The following is a 23124-nucleotide window of genomic DNA, read 5'->3' as shown; positions in this document are numbered from 1 at the left end:
CTTTTAAAACCTTACGTTTAACTTAGGGCCTTCGCATACCATGTCGACTCAACGCCAACTCTACTTAAATTAGAGCACGGAAAAAAGAGAAGGTATAGGAAAAAAGAAAAGGCTTTTATGTGTGCAGAATGAAGAAGTTGTTATAAAAATTGTGGAAAACTAGTTGCTCACACAATTGTGTGTGTTGCTCACTCGTCATACACGTCACGTCTTCTTATCAGCTGCAGTCCGCTTAACACTCGGCGACGCTTTGACATTTGTCAACTCGTCACGACGTCCTGCCGACTCGTTAAGAACGCGTTTTCGACTTACCGCATTGACTGTGCGCTGTTCTGGTAGGAGTGATAGTCAATGCCGAGTCGTAGGTTGCTTGACGAATCGTTAAGTTGTTGAAGACTCGTTAAGACCGTGTTGTCGACTAACCGAATTGACCGTGCGCTGACGTGGTAGGAGTGACTTGTTGAAGGCACGTTTATGACTCGTTGGCGACGCGCTTTCGAGTCGTTGAAGACTCGTTAACGTCGCGCTTGAGTCTCGTTGACGACACGTTGACACGCGCTTCGGAGTCCTTGACGACTCGTTGAAGACCCGTTAACGGTGTGCAAGTTGGGAGTTGAACAGATAAATGAGCGAAAGTCTTGGGGCGATCGGTGAACACTTAAAATTAACCATCTTATTTACATTCACACCTCGACACAAAGTAGTTTTGGTTAGGCCATAACGACGACGCTGAAATTGAACGCTACGATTGAAAGTTATCTTTTCTCAAGTATTATTTGCTAAATATAGGGGACTTACCGTGTTGAAGAAATTCTAGCCTGTTATTACGGATATCTCATAAATTATTTTGTCATATATTTTTATATAAAGCTTTATTTGAAAATATTCATATAATTACTGTTTAGTATTTTTGTGAATGAATTCTACTTAAATATTAAAATGTACTAAAAAATAAAGTTCCAAAAAAGTTATTTCCTCTATTCAACTGCGGGGGATGTAGTTCTCTCATTTGGGAAACATGGTTTTCTCGTGTTAAAATGTTATTATAAAATAAGGACTACTTAATTAACAATGTATAATTAATTATTAATTATTGTTAGAAAAAAAAAAGTTACTTCTGAATGTTTCATCACATTTACTTCCCACTTGGGAATATATTAATGGGTAAGAATATATTTATTAAATGTCTTCATATTAACGGTATGATGGAATTGTATATAAAAATGTTTACTGTAAGATTTTAATTTTTTTTTTTTAATTTTCTATTTATCTCGGTCAAATGATATTTATTTTTAACTAGCGTACCGGGTTCACCGGGCCAGATATTGCTTTATTTTATTTAAACAATAAATTAAGAAATAAATAAATTTTTAAGAATGCTCCGATCGTCACCAAACTTTACAGGATTACTCGCCAGGTCAATCCGGAGATTCCCTGAAAGTTTCATTGAAATCGGTCCAGCCGTTTCGGAGCTTATACGGAACATACCCACACACTTTATCTTTTATATATGATTAAATCTACTGATATTGTGGATGGTAAAATGTTTGTATAACACAAGACTGCAGCGTATCGTAAATGCTAATGAAATGATATTTATATCAAAATATCAATTAACTCAATGTCATTAACGTTGGTCTGAATCAAATACAATTTTAATTGTTTCTTGATAACTTTTTATTAAAATCCTAATCAATTTAATATTATATCTTGTAAAAATCAATTTAAAATTTACCAGCTTTATAAATCGTAGTTAACACAGTCGAATAAGTTAACGTAGGTAGATTATCCGTACTGGTGGGAGTATTCGACCGTGGCTAGTTACCACCCTACAGACAAACACGTGCCGCCAAGGTATTTAGCGTTCCGGTACGTACTGCAGCACCGTTACCGTCCGTGATTGCGTCATGACCTGCAGGGCTAGCACGATTGGGAGATAAAAATTATATCCCCCGGTTAAATCCATTGACAAGAGATATAATTAACGTGTCCTGCTAACAGCAGCCTTTAACAGTTAATAAAGCTGTGGGATAAGATGAGTTTTTTTCTTTCCCTGGGGAGGTAATGTTTGTGTGAGATAGTAAAGGGATATCATTTTGTCAAAACCTTATTGTTGCATCACTGAGGCGATTGAATTTTCTTTGCTGTCCCCAAAATGATTAAACTCTTCTTATTATGTCAAAAACCGAAAAAAATAAATCACATTTGACCAAGGTATGTCGTGTAAATGCACTTGTTAATGAGTAATATTTCAAAATTGTTTACATTTAGTTTTGTATATATTTATTTTGTAAATTTATACACTGTGATTTTTTTTTTTATCGTCGTACACCGAAAGCCCTTTTAATCTATTCGATCTGCAATACCTCTTCGGGTTAATTCAAACCAATAGGAGTTCACTGCATTAGTGATGAAAATTTAAAAAAATGCATTAAGTTTGGAAACAGCTAAAAAATCAACTGGTTTTAGCTCAGTGGTTACATATTGGATAGATATATGCGTTACTTTGCGGAATACCATGATATATTATGAAAATTAAGTTTAATTTGCTAAACACCGCGAACAGCAGGAGAATCTGTATGGTTAAATTTATAATTTATTCAATCTTTATACTCTACAGCGAACAGATCTTCGGCAATGTACCCTCTACGCACGTTTCGCTCCGAAACCGGAGCATCCTCAGAAGATGTTGACTTTACAGTGAATAATTGTTAAGGGGCTTATAAGGATTGAAGAAATTATAAATTACACCATACAGATTCTCCTGCTTTTTGCGGAGTAAAGCAAATTAAGTGTAATTTTTATAATACGCCAGCTATCGTCTTAGGAACTTGGAGAATTATTTGGGAAGCCAATGCCGTTCACAGAACCGCGGTACTTTTTCTGTACGCATTTCTCTGAAAAGTGACGGGAATGTAAAAAAAAATAAAAGGTAGACAAAATGATAACTGACATAAAAAAATTAACAATTCTTTATGGTTTGCAATTATTAAAATATCACTTGCTGCCACGGTTAAGGAAAACGCTGTGAGGAAACCTGCGTGCCTGAGAGTTGTACATAATGTTCTCAAAGGTGTGAGGAGTCCACATATTCGATTTTTTTTCTGCTGATTGAAACGGCTCGAATTAATTGAATTTTGGGAAACCGATTGACATTGGGGTCCCAAGATGGCGACCTCGCACCGGTTAACGCAGCGTTGGTCATCCAATGTGGTGAGTGATGATACCGACACCGCACCGCGCCGTTGACACTCGATATAGGATGCTTCCTAATACATACCAATGAATTGTTGACATCGGACAGATTAACTGGGTTACAGTGGTAAGACGGAAAAAAAAGGTCACGTGTTTATATTGTCCAAAATTAAAATTGACTTTTTTTCCTATGAAATTACTAACTTAAATGTTTCCTATATTTTGAATATTAGCTGTCCTGGAGATCATGGTTGTCGAAATGAAAATTGACTAAATGTACGTGTTTACTGAAATAGTTATTATTGTAATAAATGTGTAGGCGTTATTGCTCGCAAATACACCTGTCCAGGGTTCGGTGTCGGTTGGCTTAAAACAGGATAATGGCGTGAACGGGAAAAGCCTGTCGTACGAGTTACATAAAAAATGTATGCTTTTCTGCATTTATGAAGTTCCTGAACTGAAAATTACAGCTACAATTTAGAATATTTTTGACCACCTTCCCGAGTGGGTTTGCTCATATTCACCACACCGGGCAGCAGTCGATGCTAGTAGTACCCGGGGGGGGGGGGGGGGGGGGGAAGAAGGAAATAACGCTGGACAGATGTAAATGCCAGTTTCAATGTTAGTTAATTGTGGCACTAAATCGGTTCTACATAAAGCTTACTTTTTACGCGTCGTGCTTATGAGGCGCTCGCGTACAAAGGCGTTAGACCACGCCATCGTCGGTTTACCACCAGCAACCAAAGTCTGCTATTGATATTGTGAGACACAATAGTGGTCGATCAATGGCAGGAAGCTCTGCATATTTTGTAGCATTTGGATACGACCTAAAAACTTGTATAACATACAAGTTTTTAATTTGAACCGGATGCGGAATACCTAAGTACCGTATATAAAAACTACTGTGTCTTGATTCTGAAGCACTTCAAGGCCACTGGACAACATTATGTGGCGTAAACAGAAATCATTAACACACACCATATACACGCACGCACGCACGCAGGCACACACACACACACACACACACACAAACACCATATACCCGCACACACAAACACACAAACACCATATACCCGCACACACAAACACACACACACACAAACACCATATACCCGCACACACACATCCACACCATATACACGCACGGACACACACCATATACATGCACGCACACACTCACACACACATACACCCACACGCACATACAAACACACAACACACAGTAGTGTCGCACAGCAATATTGTCAAAGGTATATCGATTTATTTTGTAAAAGTTAATATTTAACTTGATATAGAACCGATTTAGATTCACTATATGTATAGTAATGTTTAGCTATTGACTATATTATGGTGTATAGATATTAATTATTAATTTACCCTCATGTATTACGGCGAAGGAGTACGGAGTAGATCGCGCAAAGCGTACAAATTATATTGAAAAATAAATAAATATATGTATTTTAAAACTAGTTTGCGTTTTTATTTTCAAACCCATTATTTTCATAGGTACAGTTACTTACGTTGGCCCGCTTGTCCTTTAACACAAATCACCCCATAAACCCAATTTGATGAAAAGTATCATGTAATTGTTCAATATACCGAAGCTCTAAGCAACTTAAATTAATTCAGCATTGTTTTTTTGCATAAGTATTTACTTTTTAATTGTATAAAATACGCGCTAATTTGTATAATCAAAATGTACGAGGTCTAAGGACCAAAACAGAAGATCTATACAACGGCCCGATGTAATAATTACGATTTAATAATTTTAACAGAAACCTGGTTAAATAGACGGCGTTTGATAGTGAAATAATTATAGTCGTTATACTTTATTCAGACGGGAACGTAGTTCTTGCCCACTGTCTAATCTTAAAAAGGACGGCGGTGGTGTAGCTATTGCTGGAGTAATAAACTCGAAGTTACTGGGAATCAGCGTGTGAGGACTTATGAGTAACTCTTAAAGTTAGCCATAGATAGTATTATCATATATATTTATTTATTTTTTATTTAAACATCTTTATTGCGTAATAAAGGAGAAATTACAAATATAGTTAAACAAAAAATTAAAAGCAAAAGGCGAACTTATCACTAAAAGTGATCTCTGCCAGGTAACCTTACCGATAGTACACAACAAAACATGAGAGACGGGAAATCGCAATTAAAATAAACAATACATAAATTTACACACTTAGTACATACTACTAATAACTAATATAATAAATTATTAAAAGAGATAAATAAAATAAGATATAAATAAATATATATATATTAACAAATATTTATATATATTTACTATAGATACATAAGTACACATATACGAACAACAAAATTATAATGACAAATAGTGATGTCTAACACGGCTTTTGAAAATAGCTAGGGATTTAGAGCGACGAATATCGTCAGGGAGTGCATTCCACAGCGTTGCAGCTTTTATTGTGAAGGTGTGATATATCTGTGGATACAATTTCCTTCACCTGTTAAGAAGACTATATATAATCGATACTGAGTCCAAAACCGATTTTTATTTAATTTTTATCTGTCTGTCTGTCCGGGCATCATGTGAAAACTACTGAACGGATTTAAATAAATTAGAAATATTTCAAAATATATCCTTTTTGAGAGATTCTGATGCGTGCGATGCGTGAACGGAAAACGTTACGCCAAACGACGTAAGTATGTAGTAAAAATATCGGAATTGTCGCAATTGTTTTTTCTTTAAAGTTCTAAAAAACAGTCCGCGACAACATACGACTATTTTTTAAGTCGACTCATCCGCAGACGAAGTCGAGCGAGTCTGCTAGTGCAATAATAAAATACCTCTATATTCAGCTAGTCTCATCGTAGGAGATTTTAACTTGCCTGGTATCTCTTGGTTAAGGAATCGTGACAGTAAAAGTTTAATTGGCGCAGAGATTGGATTGGCGTGGTTTAAGTGACGGCCGATTGGCGCAGTGGACAGCGATGCTGCTTTCTGACCGTGGGTTCGATTCCCACAACTGGAAAATGTTTCTGTGATGAATGTGAATGTTTTTCAGTGTCTGGGTGTTTATCCGTATATTATAAGTATTTATGAATATCTTCTCACTTTCTCTTAAGAGAAAGTGTGTGGGTATGTTCCGTAAAGGCTCCGAAACGGCTGGACCGATTTCAATGAAACTTTCAGGGAATTTCCGGATTGACCTGGCGAGTAATCCTGTAAAGTTTGGTCACGATCCGAGCACTCCTATTATTTAACTGTCAAATACAGCTTTTATTTACTATGATGGGTGTACATGGGTGTAGATAATGATCTTCACCCGCTGGAGAAGAGAATAGAAGAGAATGAATACGGAGAGAAATAAATGATTTAATATATTATGAGACTTAAATTAAAAATTTAATGATGTAAGTTTATTGTTTAAATAAAATAAAGCAAAATCTAGCCCGGCGAAGCTAGTTATTCATAAAATTATTCATCAGTCATCTTAGTACCTAAAACACAAGCTACGCTTACTTTGGGTCTAGTTGGCGATGTGCGTTTATTGTCGTAGTATATTTATTTATTTATATTTATCAATGCCTGATCACATTGATGGCCTGTTAATAGCAAATTTTGCTTTCAATAATTTGAAGCAGTGTAATCCTATTTCAAATAATAATGACCGTATTTTGAATACTTGGCCAAGAGTGAAAAAAATGCTTTGGTTTCATTAGATAGCCATCATCCAGCCTTACACATCGCACTAGAAGTCACTAATGATCACTACTTACATAAAACCTTCTCGCTCGCCATTCCTCATTTTTTTAATGTGATTACGACAGTGCTTTTGGTGAATTGAATAAAACAGATTGGTCAGAGTTACTACTGAATTTCGACAAGGTTGACGCCAAACTGGACATTTTCTACCAGACACTGATGCCCATTATACATAAAAATACATCCATGCGCATACAATAATATGGTAAAACTTACGTATGAGTTGTTACGTGAACGTTGCACATTCATGATTAAGGTTTGCTATGAGAATCTTAAGAAATGCGTTGCCGAATCTATTCGTGATGATCCTAACTACTTCTGGAAGTTTTTTAAACTTCGACGAAAAATACTACAAATTGTAATAATTCCGATTCCCAGTGAAATAATTCTAAATGATCATGTGGGTAAAGGAGGAAAATATATTAGCGATCTTCACTATACAAAGAATCTTCCGACTCTCAATTAGAAAACTACTCTGCACTCTTATTAGATAAAGTGTTTGCCGGCGCGGCTTTTGATGATTGTCGAGTAACTAAAAAAGAAGATCACAAGTGATTCACTTGATCACAAGGCAAAAACAGCTGGCAAGAAACTTGGCATCCTCAATAAAACAAGCGGTACTTCACGCCTGAACACCTTCTCACCTTGTACCAAGCTTAAGTTCGATCGTGCATGGAGTGCTGTTCCCATTTATGGGATAGCTCTGCCAAATATTAGCTTTATGCCCTGTACTCAGTGGATCGCCGTGCTAGAAGGCTCATCGGTGACCTAGCCAATAAAAACTTCAGAGTTTGGAACATCGTCGCAAGGTAGCCTGCCTTTCGGTATTCTATAGGATATATTTCGGTGAGTGTGCTCAAGAACTATTTCAACTAGTTCCCCCCTCGCCTTTTTACCATCGAATCGCGAGGCACCGTAAGGATCTGCATCCCTACGCGGTCGATATACCGCGGACGCGTACGTAGCTCTTTGCATCTTTGTTTCTGATCCGCACCGCTAGGATCTGGAATGCCCTTCCAGCTTCCATTTTCCCCAAAAAATATATATATATATATATATATATGTAAACAATTTTCATCAAAATCAGCTTTCGGTCTATCCTATAGGAACCTTGCATCTTTCTTTGTTAAGAAGTGAGTGATGGTAGCTTATGAATGGACGGTCCGTCTGTCGATTCGCTGGCTTGCTGTAAGTATATTGTGTCTATCTACTCCATAGAATCCGAAGTAAATAATAATAAATTTCACTCCTTTTTATTAGGTCAATTTTACACCAAGCCAATCCAAGCTTGAGGTAAAGTTCATACTTGGGCTTCTTCAGGGTTTATTATTGAATAACATAATGATGTGAAATAAAACTGCAATGGTATCTAACATCCTCTTTTATTACATCAAATAAATTATAAAGTTCATAGACAATATTATTACTTTTATTTAATAATAATAATAATAAGAAGCGCATGCACTGACGTCTTCTCTGCCATTGATCTATGGTAGGTACATAACTTACAGCATAAGTTACATTAACTTATAAACTACCTAAATGGGAGACATCTCTGAAATCCTATAATTTGTATAACTTTACTAACCATAGATTAAAATATAAAATATAGTTAGCATAAGGGTCGGCAAAAACATTAAATACATAAATAAAATAACGATATTGTATGATACGTAAATAGTAAAATATTAAATGACAATAAAGACACAAAATAAAAAAAGAAATAATTGAATAAAACCTCTTTTTCAACGCTCTGCAAGATTCGATTAAAAAAACAGTTTGCGTGTTTATTTTCCGTCGTGACTTAAGTATCTATAATTATGCAAGAGTTACATTCTTATCCTAGACATATTATTATAACTTAAAACAACATTTGTGCATGAATAAATAATTGTTGTTATCTATAAAATAAACCCGAGGATTTCAAAAAAATCTCCCAATTTAAACAAATAATACTGAGTAATTAATAAGGTCGTAAAATGCAATGTTGCCGTTGTGATGAGAATCTACCAAAATGGTAGAAAATAAATACGGAATGCTTGTAAAAAAATTGTAAAATATAAAACGCCTACATATAATCGTTCCTATACAATAAATCTTACCTATAATTTACAATGGATAAGCCTAAGCTACGACTTTTAGCAACAAAATTGCAATAAATATAATAAATCTATTTGTTTATTTTTTACAAAAAGGACCTTCAGTCAAAAACCTATTTGCTTATAATGGCTGGTAATACCTATAACACATAGTTAAGAAAGTTATGAGTAAAATAAAAGTTAAGTTAAAAAAATGCTATACTATGCTATAAAGTTAAGTTAAAAAAAAAAACAATAGTTATATGTAACTCAGTGTTTGAATCCGCGATTATATTCCGATCATTATAACTTGCCGCGTGTAATGTATGGCGTGTCATAAAGGTATGACGACGCACAGTATCCCAGTTGTAGTACATCTGTCTTGTCTATGTGCTATACATATACAAAAACTATACGTACAAAAATTCAAAATTCAAATGCAATCTTTGCTGCATTGTGGCGCATGCGCCAATGATATGCGATTTACTCTTACTATGAGAGATCCGCTTGCAATCGCCATATTTTTAAAGTATTGAAATATTGTAACGTTAAATAAAATGTTCCTTATATATATGATGACACAAATTGAGACTTGTATTAGCATACTTGTAAAGACTATTTCTATTTTTGATGTGAAACATCTATAGGCGTGGGTAAACCTGATTGTAGGCGAGGCGATACAGGCCCTAATATAAGAGCAGAAACAAACAATCAATTCACAAAAAGAGTACAATTGAAAGCATGCCAATCTCAAAATAAGGGTGCTAACAGCTCGTAAAAGTTCATACGATATGCTAAATTATTTTTTTTTAATTTAGAAGACGAAAAATGGCAAGAATAGTCGTTTTTTCTTTTTATAAAAATTAAGAAAATACAAAAAGTTTAAAATAACTTAAGGTGTCCTAAATCTAACTTATTCTTACAATACACTTATTGATCATCTATATAATGATAAATATATTTAGTACATCAAATGAACACATAATATTGTTTAAGGTTTTTTTTTTTTCAAATTATAAAAACAGTATATTTTAATATAACTTAAGGCAGTTTAAATTTAAGTGTTTTTTTTTTAATGTATACAAACACTACTCTAAGATATAAAATAGAAGCCATTGACTCACACGTTCCAGAGTTGAGAGCTGTCATGTATAAAGAAATCTATGCACGTGATGACGAAGGTAACATTTAGTACGATCGTTGAAATAATCGGTTTTTGATATACTTCAAGTTGGTTATATAAAATAAGAATAACTTATAACATCGTGGTTTAAGTAAAAAATTGTTTCTTATTAAATATCAAATTTAACGCAGATTTTTTTGAAATTGAAACAATCATGTAGTTTTTAAAAATAGTATAAATCATTAGCAGGTAAAATGAACCCTAATATATTTTCATCCTAAAATCAACGTCAAAGTTACATCGTCCCTTCGATTCCAGACGATTACTGCTGTCCAGTGGACTGCAAAGCGTAGCGCAACAACTTGCTTTACGACGTCATCTCTTGTATAAAGTAAATTGTTCGTCAAAAACATTAAGGCAGTTTTTAGCATTTGGTTGCTATTTAGCATGTTATTTTAAATTCTCCAAACATGCTTAACATAATAAATGATTCTATCAAAAAATAAAACCTACCATTGATATTAAATAATTATCGTATTCACGTTTTACAGAATTCCACAACTAAGTTTAATTTATTTAATGCAGAAATGTCCGTTCAAGTGCTGCCATACGAAAAAAAACATTTTGTATGGTAGAAAATAAGCAAAAACTAAAATAGCCTCCAGGGCAAGTACAATAGATAAATAAATTATATGGAAATATTGTTTTTCCTATTCATATTACATGGCCCTAAAGCGTGATATCCACCGCGAACGTAGTATAGTATTTTAATTAATAATATAGCCTCGCTTAGCTCGCACTGCATTCCAATGAATTTTTTTACTGTATTGGTTTGTACCTACTATAAGTAAGTTAAATGATTACATTACCCCATAATGCCATAATTACGGGGTAACAATAAAAACAATTATCATTAGGTGTTAGCTTACCCCGCATCCTACAAATAATAGTAAATGTCAACTTATTAGTATATAATATAAAATAAATCCAATTTTATCCTTAGTAACTGCCCAAGTATTCATTCGATTTTGATGAGGAAAACGTTGGCTACTTCTTAACGTAACTCGAGTGATATGCCATAAGACCCAATGGTAAATTCAATCTTACCCCACGTACTTAAGAAGCAGAATCGCTCACAGTGGTCAGTGCGTCAACGTTTTAAATAATTAATGCAAAACATTACTTAATTCTGAGTATATTTATATTTTAATTGTTACAATATGTTAATCTAACTGGGTATATCATAGGTATACAAGTTCGAACATACAAAATATCTATAAAAAAGGGTATATGTATTAACCCTTAGAGAATTTTCCAAGTACATATATATTTTTTTTAATATTAGGTTAGTGAAACCGTTTAGGCATCATTGATACATTTTTAAATACTTTTTTTTATTGGGGTTTAGTTTAGACCTTACGAAATCTACGTTAATAAACATAGAATGATACCTTTTAAATATTAAAAAGTATTGTAAATTAGGCCGGTAACATTTTATGGGTAGAAAAAATAAGGAAAAATAAAAAAATGTCTTGTTTCATTGGGATTGGTTCAATAAAATGAATTATGGTTAAAAACTTTTTTGTCTTGAAATAACTACTATTGTCTTTGGTGTATTTTCATGAGAAAAAATACTTAAGCCATTAGTTTAATATTATTCGTATATCGGCATGATGGTATAACTTTGATATCTTATTTATACTCCATACGTTTTAAGTCTTATGGAATTATTGATTGTACGGATTGATTAATTTAACGGCTTTTGTATGGTGTTATAAAAGAAAAACATACAAGTAGGTACGCTAATAAATAACCAAAGTCCTCATATAAATTATTTTCTTTCCTTCCATTATTGAAACAATCATTTTATTAATCGCAACACCAATTCATTATTTTCTTTCCTTCATTATTAAAAAAAAAACATTTTATTAATAAACATTGACCACAACACCAATTTAAGACGTAAAAAAAGGAAATGTATAATGTTTGTATGTTACTATCACTATATATATGATATATACGCGAGTACTTATACTCGTAATTTATGGTACCTACTAACTACAATACTCAGGTAGGTACATATTGTATGGTACATTGCACTGTATGGTGTATTTGGAGTCAATGCAGGAACGGCGCGCTTCGGGGACACTTCTTACCGCACGCGCATTTCCTCACTATCTCTATATCTTTGGTGTATCGGGTGCCGTCTGCGCAGACAAGTCGGATCTGGAACAACACAGATAGAGGCTTTTATACTTGCGCTAGCGAAGGAAATTATGACAAAAAATATAAAAAGTGCATGCGTGTAACCTTTACGCGGGATCGAAATAAAACTTTTACTATTTTTTATTGATGAAAGAGTTAAATGTTCCTGGGACTCCGCCATTTCATTTAATATTCACTATTTCATTTTATATTCTATTTAAAATTCATTAATGTCACTTTCACATTTTATAAATATTTTAATTTGTTAAATAGAATAATTGGGAGTAGAAAATTGAAGGTCGGCAGGTCAGATCAGCACATGTCAATATAACCTTGTCATTGCATAATAAGGTAATGTCGCAATCGTCAGAAATTTATTCATATTAATTTTCAAAAAGCTTTGCAATTTAAAATAGTTTTTTTTAAACGGTTGAATTTTTATTCACTTTGCTATTCACAATTGATCCGTTTCCGGAATCGCCTTGTCTTGTCTGTCTCAATCACATTATAATTGTATGTGAAGTGACAATTTCCTCAGACACACTGAGCACTTTTTGGGTAAACCAAAGTCACAGAAATCGCGTCATCGTCACCGAACGCTTTCCATGAGCTACAGTATATAATACAGTGTATATATTTACACACATATATTTAATAAAAAAAAAAACGTGTGTGTACTCTACACGCGTTAGAAGTTATATTTATTTGGCGTAACAAGATTAAAGTCTTTTCAAAAATTGTATCTTTCGCCTTATACTGCGTTTGCAGTAAAAATTTAATATAATCATTTACGATCAAGGAAATTATATCGATACGACACTAGTTGTTGAGTATTCCCGATTCCTGCACGAAGACTGTAGATCTTGGTCAATGTCAGTGGGAAGAATAAGGGGGAAAAAAGGGAAATTAACCGGGGATGGTGAGAAAAACGAGGATAGTTAACTTAAAAGTACATTTGGTAAAAGGAGATTTTGTACTCTTACACCTAATTATGGGAAGAAGTAGTTGTCTATAAAGGAAAGTAAAACGAACAACCAGTTTTATTGACGGGAGTCGCTGAAACGTACCTAATTTCTTACAAACCACGTATTTTATTTATGTGAGCCTTACCCAATATTTCTAATAAAACAGAAAAAAGGTATTGGTTGTGGTTCTATAGCTTAATATTAATTAACAGTGAGATGGTTAACCGGCTAAGTTTGTTGTGGGCTCTTCTTAGACCAGGGCGCGTTGGACTCCTCGTAGCTTTAGGTTTAAGTTGGCGAACGAAGTTATCACCATCCCTTTACAATTATGTAAACATATATGTATGAACGCTTCATAAGTGGCTGTGATAAGCCTACATGAATGAAGAAATTTCAAAATTTATACCTCAGTTCATAAGAGTTGTATAAATAGCTGCAATCACAGCTCTTTTACTATAAACGCGAAGTTATGTTGGTTTGTTTTTCTTTACGAAAGGGAAAAAAAAAGTTACTTTTTGTACCAGGAAAACATAGAGTTCCCATAGCATTTGTAAGAAACCGTAAGGTGCCTTTGTTAAACCTCATTTCATAAGAGTTGCATAAATACCTAGTGTTAGCACAGCTCTTGTTCTATAAAAGCGAAGTTGTGTTGGTTTGTCCGTCCGTACGAAAGGGCGGAAAGTTACTTTTTGTACCAGGAAAACATAGAGTTCCCATAGCATTTGTAAGAAACCGTAACGTGCCTTTGTTAAACCTCATTTCATAAGAGTTGCATAAATACCTAGTGTTAGCACAGCTCTTGTTCTATAAAAGCGAAGTTGTGTTGGTTTGTCCGTCCTTCACGAAAGGGCGGAAAGTTATTTTTTGTACCAGGAAAACATAGAGTTCCCATAGCATTTGTAAGAAACCGTAAGGTGCCTTTGTTAAACCTCATTTCATAAGAGTTGCATAAATACCTAGTGTTAGCACAGCTCTTGTTCTATAAAAGCGAAGTTGTGTTGGTTTGTCCGTCCTTCACGAAAGGGCGGAAAGTTACTTTTTGTACCAGGAAAACATAGAGTTCCCATAGCATTTGTAAGAAACCGTAAGGTGCCTTTGTTAAACCTCATTTCATAAGAGTTGCATAAATACCTAGTGTTAGCACAGCTCTTGTTCTATAAAAGCGAAGTTGTGTTGGTTTGTCCGTCCGTACGAAAGGGCGGAAAGTTACTTTTTGTACCCGTAAGATGCCTTAGTTAAACCTCATTTCATAAGAGTTGCATAAATAGCTGGTATCACAGCTCTTGTACTATAAACGCGAAGTTGTGTTTGTTTGTCCGTCCTTCACGAAGCATAAATACCTAGTGTTAGCACAGCTCTTGTTCTATAAACGCGAAGTTGTGTTGGTTTGTCCGTCCGTACGAAAGGGCGGAAAGTTACTTTTTGTACCAGGAAAACATAGAGTTCCCATGGCATTTGTAAGCAAACGTAGGCGGAGAACGCGTCTAACGGTGGATAAAAAGGTAAATTGGGATATGCTCACCCTTCGCTTCTTGGTCTTGCGGGGCCCGCAGCACGCCGTCTTCCCGCAGCCGCCCGCGCACCGCGCCCCTCGCACCGCGCGCCGGCTGCGACACGCGCCCTCCGACACGAACTCGCGCGTGGCCTCCTGCGGGCACCACGACCGTCAGCAAACCGATACCACGTCGTCATCATATCATACGGGTAATAATAAATAAATAAATATACTACGACAATACACACATCTCCATCCAGCCCCAAAGTAAGCGTAGCTTGTGTTATGGGTACTAAGATAGCTGATGAATATTTTTATGAATATAATACCTATAACATACAGATAAACACCCAGAAACTGAATGATCAATGAACTGAATTCATGTTCATCACACAAACATTTCTCCAGTTGTGGGAATCGAACCCACGGTTTTGGACGCAGAGAGCAGGGTCGCTGTCCACTGCGCCAATCGGCCGTCAATGTGAAAGTGTTTGTTTATTTTTGTTTCGATGTCTTTATTGAATACGCACATTTTATACAAATTAAACAATAGAGCGTGCCAAGGCGGTCTTATTACGAAAGCGATAACTTCCAGACAACCTTTGACGATGGGAAAAACGAAGAAACGGTTTGGTGCAGCAATTTAAGCTATAAAAAATAATTATAATAAACTACTTACTCATAAATATATATAAGTATATACATGTTTATACATATACTAAATACTATAATATTACATAGATAAGAAATGGTTTTCCAAACGCTTCTTGAATGTATTGAATTAAGAGTTAATATAGTATTTCGTGCGACTGAATGGAACCTGGAGTTTGCCGTCGGTGCAAGATCGAAGCAAGTTGTGGCCTTCTGCTCCGTAAAAAAGTGTTGTTACTCAATCACACAAAAAAAAACGTGTGAGCCGTCACGGGACGCTTGGCAGATGTGAAACATCGAAATTGTTTTCTGCAAGTTATTGCAGATATTGCTTAATGAAAAGTGAAATTTGTTCCACAAATAAAAAAACTACAATCGAATGGATAACCACTCCTATTTGTAAGTCGGTTAATAATGACTGTTTTGTTACAAAATTAATATTAATTTTTATTGTTACATACGAAAAACAAAAATTCAATCATACATCGTAGCGACGCGTCGCCACTCACAATCAGGTTTACCATAGATGGTTCACATCAAAAATTGTGTGTCTTAAATAAATAAATAAATTACAAAAAGCAACAAAAGGGCAGTTTCCGCATGGTTTTAGTGGATAGTCTGGCACACGCATTTCCCAGCGGTTTAAAAAAAAAACACGCCATCATGCCCTACCCACTGCCTGCCGGAGATAGGACATAAATATAAGCGGTGATAGCACAGTGGGAGCTCGACTTCACTATCGGGGGGCAGAGTTCGAATCCCAGCACGCACCTCTAACTTTTCTTATGTGCGTTTTAAGTAATTAAAATGTCACTTGCTTCAGCGGTGAACGAAACCGCACCGGGCCAGCATGGTGGACTACGGCCTTAACCCCTTCTCATTGTGGGAGGAGATGAAATGAGGAGAGGAAAGTGAGAAGGGTACAGGCCGTAGTCCACCACGCTGGCCCAGTGCGGATTGGTGGACTCCACACACCTTTGAGAACATTGTGGACAACTCTCAGGCATGCAGGTTTCCTCACGATGTTTTCCTTCACCGTTGAAACGAGTGATATTTTCAAATCAAATCAAATCAAATCCTTTTATCTGCATAAAACATTGTAGGTATACATGTTTAGTCATAATATATGACATGCAAATCTTAATTTAAACAAATTCATTTATGTTATAATTAATAAAACATCAAAATAAATAAAATCAAAATAATCGGCTGAATTTAATAAAATTTCATTAATTTTATTGTATGGAACAATAAACATGGAATGTCAAGTAAAAAGTAACTAAACTAATAATTATATTTTATTATCCAAGAACTCTTTTAACGAGTAATAGCATTTATCAACCAACCAGTCACGTAATTTTGCCTTGAATTTCAAAAATGGCAAATCTTTAATAGCTCTAGGCAATTTGTTGTAAATCAAAATCATATTATGATAACAACTTTTAGAACCGAGTGCTGTGTTACATCGCGGGTAGAATATTTTATTTCGGTAACGGGTATTGAAAGGTACAATATTTCCGCATATTTAAAAAAAAACACTTCTGTCTATTTTAATTACTCTGTGTATTTTAATTACTCTCTGTATTTTAATTACTCTGTGTATTTTAATTACTCTGTGTATTTTAATTACTCTGTGTATTTTAATTACTCTGTGTATTTTAATTACTTAGAAAAGCTCCCGTGTAGCGACTAACTCACCTTGCGACAGGCAGGCCCGTTGGGCGCGGGCTGAGCTGGGCTCTCTTCGGGGTACTGCTTTTGCGGTGGCGAGGCTGTGGACGGAAAACGAACGACGGTTTGGTTCACGCTAAAGGGTTATTCATACATTATTTCCAAACACTGTTTGAACCCAAATGAATAATGTAGTATCTTAGACTACATAAACCATAACTTTAACAAAACAAATTGGTGTGCAAGTGCTTATGAATGATTACGTAAATGATTGAATAAATGAATGAATGAACGAATGAATGCACTTTTATTGTACACCACATAAACATATATAAAAACAAATGAACAAAAAGTATACAATTTGGCGGCCTTATCGCTGCATAGCGATCTCTTCCAGGCAACCAAAGCTTATCGTAATATTACGCTATAATCGTTTTCCTAAGATCGCCAATTTCGATGAGAAGAATGTGCGTCTCACTATATTTGCTGTTGGAAGTAAAGTAATAATAACATTGACTACGTATGATGGTCTCTAATTATGGACCTCTCAAGCTTACTTTTATAGTTAAATGTTTACAATGTGAAAAAAAGTTTCATTTTTACCGTAAAACCATACAATACTTTTTTTTAATTGCTTTTTAACTTCACTAGCCTGTCTCCAGTAGCCCTGAGTGCTCCGTCAAATGTTATTTATGTGTACATTTAAATAAATACGTCAATAAAATCCCTCAGTGCCTGAAGACGAAAGTCTTCGAACAGTGCGTGTTGCCAGTGATGACCTATGGTTCTGAAACGTGGTCGTTAACTATGGGCCTCGTAAGAAGGCTCAGAGTCACTCAGCGGGCAATGAAGATAGCTATGCTTGGAGTATCTTTCCGTGATCAAATTAAAAATGAGGAGAGATCTGTGGAAGAACTAGAGTAAATGGCATCGCTCAATATTTTATTTATTATTTTTTATAATAACATAATAATAATTTAATTTATTTGCATTAAACATGGGTTACATATACATAATATAGTACATTGTAAATATGTACAAAATAAAATTGGTACAAAAATGTTTTGCCATAAAGGCGTGTAAAATTTTTTACGCACATATCGATTCAATTAGGCAATTTATTTATATATAATCAATTTATTTATACATAATATTATTTCATCTAGTCTTAGTTTCAATAGTAAAATTAGGCGAATTTCAACTTCTTAGTCAACTCAAAAACGTCTACTTATATTAGTCAAATTTTATTTCAAAATAATCATTAATGTTTTATTTCTTTAGTTTGTTAAAAATGTATTATATAAATTTTTTAACATGCAAATCGTTCACTCTATGGGTCTTCATAACGAAATATATCTATTTTTTAATTAATTCTATACAAGAGAAATTTTATACTGGCATTATATTCTACAGTTTACTTGCGACAACCCTATTGAAGATAAAAGACCGAAACGCGCATAGTACCTACGCTACGCGACGCGTACCTAATAAAGTGACAGGAGTCACATGATTTCACTTTTGCATGTGATGTTAGGGCTGTATCTGATTTATTTCGGTAAAAACTATGGCAGAGGTTTACTCATAATCACAGATAATTCTCAGAGACAGTACATAATGTACCTCTAAAGCCTGTGAAGTTTTATTTCGGTTTTCATTTACACGTTACCTAAGTATTTGAAAATACATAGTTAAATTATAATAAACAAAATATATAACAGAAGCTCCGATACAGCAGACATTTTTATAGATACGGAAGCCTTTGCGCGCGAGTCCGACTCGTACCTGACTTGTTTTTAAGATGTCGTTTTAAAGATTTTTTTAAATATTTCCGCGTAAAGTAAGAGACTTGAGAGGTGTAGGTTTGATTACCTGGCGATGCTTGCACGTTGCTCATGATTTGTTTGCGCGGAGGCAGTTTCCCCTGAGCGATGACAGGAGCGCCACCTGCAGATTTCGCAAATATATTAATAAGAATTGGTTGTCTGTAAAGTCGGCTTACTGACGATAGTTAAACGTGACAACGTCGTAAGAAATTACTGATGGAATGGTTGCATTTTTCAAAAGAAAATTTTAATTTTCATTGTTTGATAGATATTATCGTTGCTATAAACAATTGACATCACATTCACTTTTCACTGCTATGCATCCTCGCCGAAAACATGTAAGTGTATTATTGTATAGAAGCTGTCCACGCGGACGCATCGCTCACTCAAGTAGGAGAGAGACAGATGTCGAACGCGGAGGCCGACTGTGCCTCTTTGTCGCTCGTTCCGCGCTCTCGCTTGCACTTCAAGCCTTGAATGGAACGCCTCAGAGCGAGGTAACGCCGCATGCGACATTTTTTTCGTGCGTGCAACCGGCTCCATCGAAGTATAAGACGTTGTCACGTCAATAATAATGTTATACGATTAACAACCAAATTACTACAACTTAACCGGGTTCAACTAAGGACAGTTGTAGGTACGATGTGTAACCGACAGTGCTTTGTGCAGAGCGTGCATGGAGGCAGATGGAACACCGATACACGTAATGATCCGATGCAATGGAGTTATAGAGCTACGCGCGGCACACTTTGACTCGTCAGCAACACTCCAAGAAGCGGCCTGCTAAGTTTCTGGAGTGAGCTAGGCTGGCTGGAGTGACGGTTTAGGTCAACCAAGTACGGAGACAGACCCAGCAAAAGAAAAGAAAAGAAAGGAAAAGAAAAGAAAGGAGAAAAAAGAAATAGAAGAGAAAGGAAATAGAAAAGAAAAGAAGAGAAAAGAGATAGAAGAGAATAGAAAGAAAAGCAAAGAGAAGAAAAGATAAGAATGGGCGAGAAAAGAAAAGAAACACTAATCACTCACCGACAGAAGTGCGCAGCTCGCACTGCGCGCCCGCCGTGCCAGCGCGGCAGCGACAGGTGTAGTCGGACCGGGAGCCCGCCTCGCGCACGCAACGCCCGCCGCGCGCGCACGGGTTGGGCACGCACGGGTCCTGCGTCCGCACAGTTATTTATTTTTATTTATTTATTCTGTGGATACGAAAAAGGCGGGAGGGTTCGTGCATGGAAGACGCGGTTTTTTCAAGATTTTTCATTAAATTTAGAACTCGTTTTCTGGAGGATTGATGTTGTTTGTATTGTGTGATGTAGTGTTGGTGTCGTTTTCATAGCGCATCGATATTATAAAGGTTTAAAATTCACAATATATTATTTTGAAGTAGTTGCATATACAGGCGGCTAGCTGCTGTGAGAGTGGCGCTGGTACTCCGGTATGTGCAGTATAGACAGCACCAGTCGTTTTCGGGGCGGGTTTGCGGTAGATTTCGGGAAATGTTTGGGGGGCCGCGTCCGCCATGTGTAACAGAGTATCTAGTGTGAGATTTTCTACTAACTCGATTTCAAGTATTTCGATTCTCGAAAACGAATCCTCGATTGCGAGCGAGCGAAGCTGGAACTAAGGGTTACAGTGCGTAGTCCTACCTATACCATCGCGAGGAAGTTAACTAAGATTTGTTCGGGATCGAAAAGCGCCATCTAGTGATAGTACTGGGAAACAGACCTGGGTGCCTAGTGAGAGATTCTCTCCATAATGTCATCAAAGGCGTGTGAAATTGTGTGCGAACAAATATAGGAAGTCAGTTGCCACAAATTTGGGGTTGTAGGTCTGGGGCAATATTTCTTAATATGTTGGTATTAAAAGAAAAACTTATATCTATGTGCTAATTGATTGATTTGTGTTTTTATATAGTTTTAATTGGATAATTTATTAAAGCAACCGTTGTGCTGTACGCGACGATTCACTGTGGATATAAATCGAAAAAAATAACGAAAAGTACAAATTGTCATGTTATTGACAGTTCGTTTGTAACAAACATATGGCGTCCATCTTGCGGAACTAATTTTTGATTATGAATTCCAGGTTGATTTTAAATGACAAAAAAAGAACACCCTGCTCAATTTGTTGTGAGCTTATTCTTAGAGCAGGGCGCGTTTGGAACCCTCGTAGCTTTAGTTTTAAGTTTACGAATATGGTGATCGCCATCATCTCGATACCGCGTAATTCTCATGTAACGTACGCATTAAAAGTGCCACCTATTTAGATAAAGATATTTTTGACTTTGACTTGATAGAATACAACTAGACGATGCTAAATCTCTTCCAGTAAGGAAAGTCAAAGTCTTGGCTACGACCAATACGTGCTGGAAGATCTTCCGAGAGCGAAATAGTAATACAACACAAACTAAAGAAATTCTACCTTAGCTTACAAATTGAAGCAGCTACATTAATCTATGCCAAATGAGTTTTGTTTGAAATAAATAAATAAATAGTAAGTCATTCAAGCAGTTTATCAATTTATTTGTTGTTTTGTTTATTTTGAACTTTTTATTTTTTCTACAATTTTTGCAACTGAATTCTTTTGAGTTGTACTTTATGCGTAAAATAATCAGCTTTGTAGCTTTGATGAAAGTTATGAAAATGTTGGTCTGAATTTAAAAGTTTAAGGTGCTGGAATGGCAGCCCCGAACTGCTAAGCGCAGCGTTGGTCCCCAACGCGGTGGACAGAGGACATCAAGCGCGTCGCAGGTAGCCGCTGGATCCAAGCGGCCCAGAACCGTGGAATTTGGAACTCCCCAAAAGACCTATGTCCAGCAGTGGACGTCTATCTGTTGATATGATGACTGACACTGATGACTCTGATTTTTAGCAAACGAACTAATGGCTAAGATTAGTGTTGTTTCCCACCGGCTCGTGCGCGCCGTCTTCCTGCAGCGCGTGCGGCGGCGGCGGCGCGGCGTGCGGGCGCGCGGCGTCCCCGGCCGCGCCGCAGCCCGCACGCGTCCGCACGCTGCGCGCCGCATTCACGAAGTCCACGCGCTTGTGGTTGATCCACGCCTCCTTCAGGCAGCCTGCGCACACAACCGTGTTATCCCACGCCTGTCACAGCCACTTATGAAGCGTTCATGCATATATGTTCACATAATTGTAAGGGGATGGTGATAACTTCGTTCGCCAACTTAAACCTAAAGCTACGAGTTCCAAACGCGCCCTGTTCTAAGAAGAGCCCACAACAAACTTAGCCGGGTAAATATTTTTTGTTATCACCATCTCACAGTTAATTTATATTAAGTTTTGTAGATGATGTCAATGGGTAGTTTATTGTAGAATTGTATGCAATTTCCTTTAAATGAATTATAAATTTTATGTAACCTAGCATATTGCATTGTAAGTTTATTCTTACTTCTTATGTTTTAATTATTGTATTAAACGTAACGTAAGCTTATAGAAGAGTCCTATTATAGTATAAAGGACTACGTAATCGATAAAAAAACCTTGGATGTAAATTATTGCTCTAACCAGGTTGCTCTTCTAATAATTTTTAATGACAATTTAAGATAGTGATAATTTGGATTGTGGGCTTCTTCTTAGACCAGGACGCGTTTGGAACCCTCGTAGCTTTAGTTTTAAGTTTACGAATGTGGTTATCGCCATCATCTCACTACCGTGTAATTCTCATGTAACGTATGCATCAAAAGTGCCACCTATGGGCCTACTTGAATAAAGATATTTTTGACTTTGGCTTTGACTTTGAATTAGGTGCTAGGATAGGATGTGTCGGAAGGACAGCAAGCTATTAGTAGTATTCGTTTTATTAGTATTTTTTTTTTTTTCGATTGTTTTTTGTTACTCGTATAACTTAGTGCTTAGTTTATTATTAAAATAAAATTTTAAAATGTGTTCAGTGGATGACTACGCATTTCCGTGGTGTCACCTGGTACAAGGTGCCAACTGAAAATCAGCGCTGGCGCATGCGGCACAATGCTGAGTTCGCACCTCTTTTCTGGGTTGTGCCACAGATAACATACGTGGTGAAAGTCAAAGTCAAATATTTCTTTATTCAAATAAGCACAGAGATGGCACTTTTGATGCGTACATTACATGTAAAATATGACATAGGAGTGAGAGGTGGTGTCGTTAATATTGCAATGTGTGGCGCAATGTAAATATAATATAATAAATTTCT

At 36.0% G+C, this 23124-nt stretch overlaps 1 protein-coding gene across 1 annotated transcript in view; it reads right to left on the bottom strand.

Moving 5' to 3' along the window:
* Positions 1 to 12233: 12233 nt before the first annotated feature.
* The window catches only part of LOC120635400 (protein slit), a 190088-nt gene continuing 179197 nt past the window's right edge, over positions 12234 to 23124 (bottom strand). The window contains exons 33-38 of the mRNA XM_039906408.1: positions 21846 to 22009; positions 19966 to 20095; positions 18989 to 19063; positions 17147 to 17220; positions 14825 to 14950; positions 12234 to 12358 (exon numbers count right to left, since the gene is read on the bottom strand). Coding sequence (XP_039762342.1) covers positions 12251 to 12358; positions 14825 to 14950; positions 17147 to 17220; positions 18989 to 19063; positions 19966 to 20095; positions 21846 to 22009 — 677 coding nt within the window. The 3' untranslated portion in view covers positions 12234 to 12250. The remainder of the gene's footprint in view (positions 12359 to 14824; positions 14951 to 17146; positions 17221 to 18988; positions 19064 to 19965; positions 20096 to 21845; positions 22010 to 23124) is intronic.

The sequence above is a fragment of the Pararge aegeria genome, chromosome 26 (genome assembly GCF_905163445.1).
Source record: "Pararge aegeria chromosome 26, ilParAegt1.1, whole genome shotgun sequence".
NCBI lineage: Eukaryota > Metazoa > Arthropoda > Insecta > Lepidoptera > Nymphalidae > Pararge > Pararge aegeria.
This window is presented reverse-complemented; position numbering and strand designations above follow the sequence as displayed.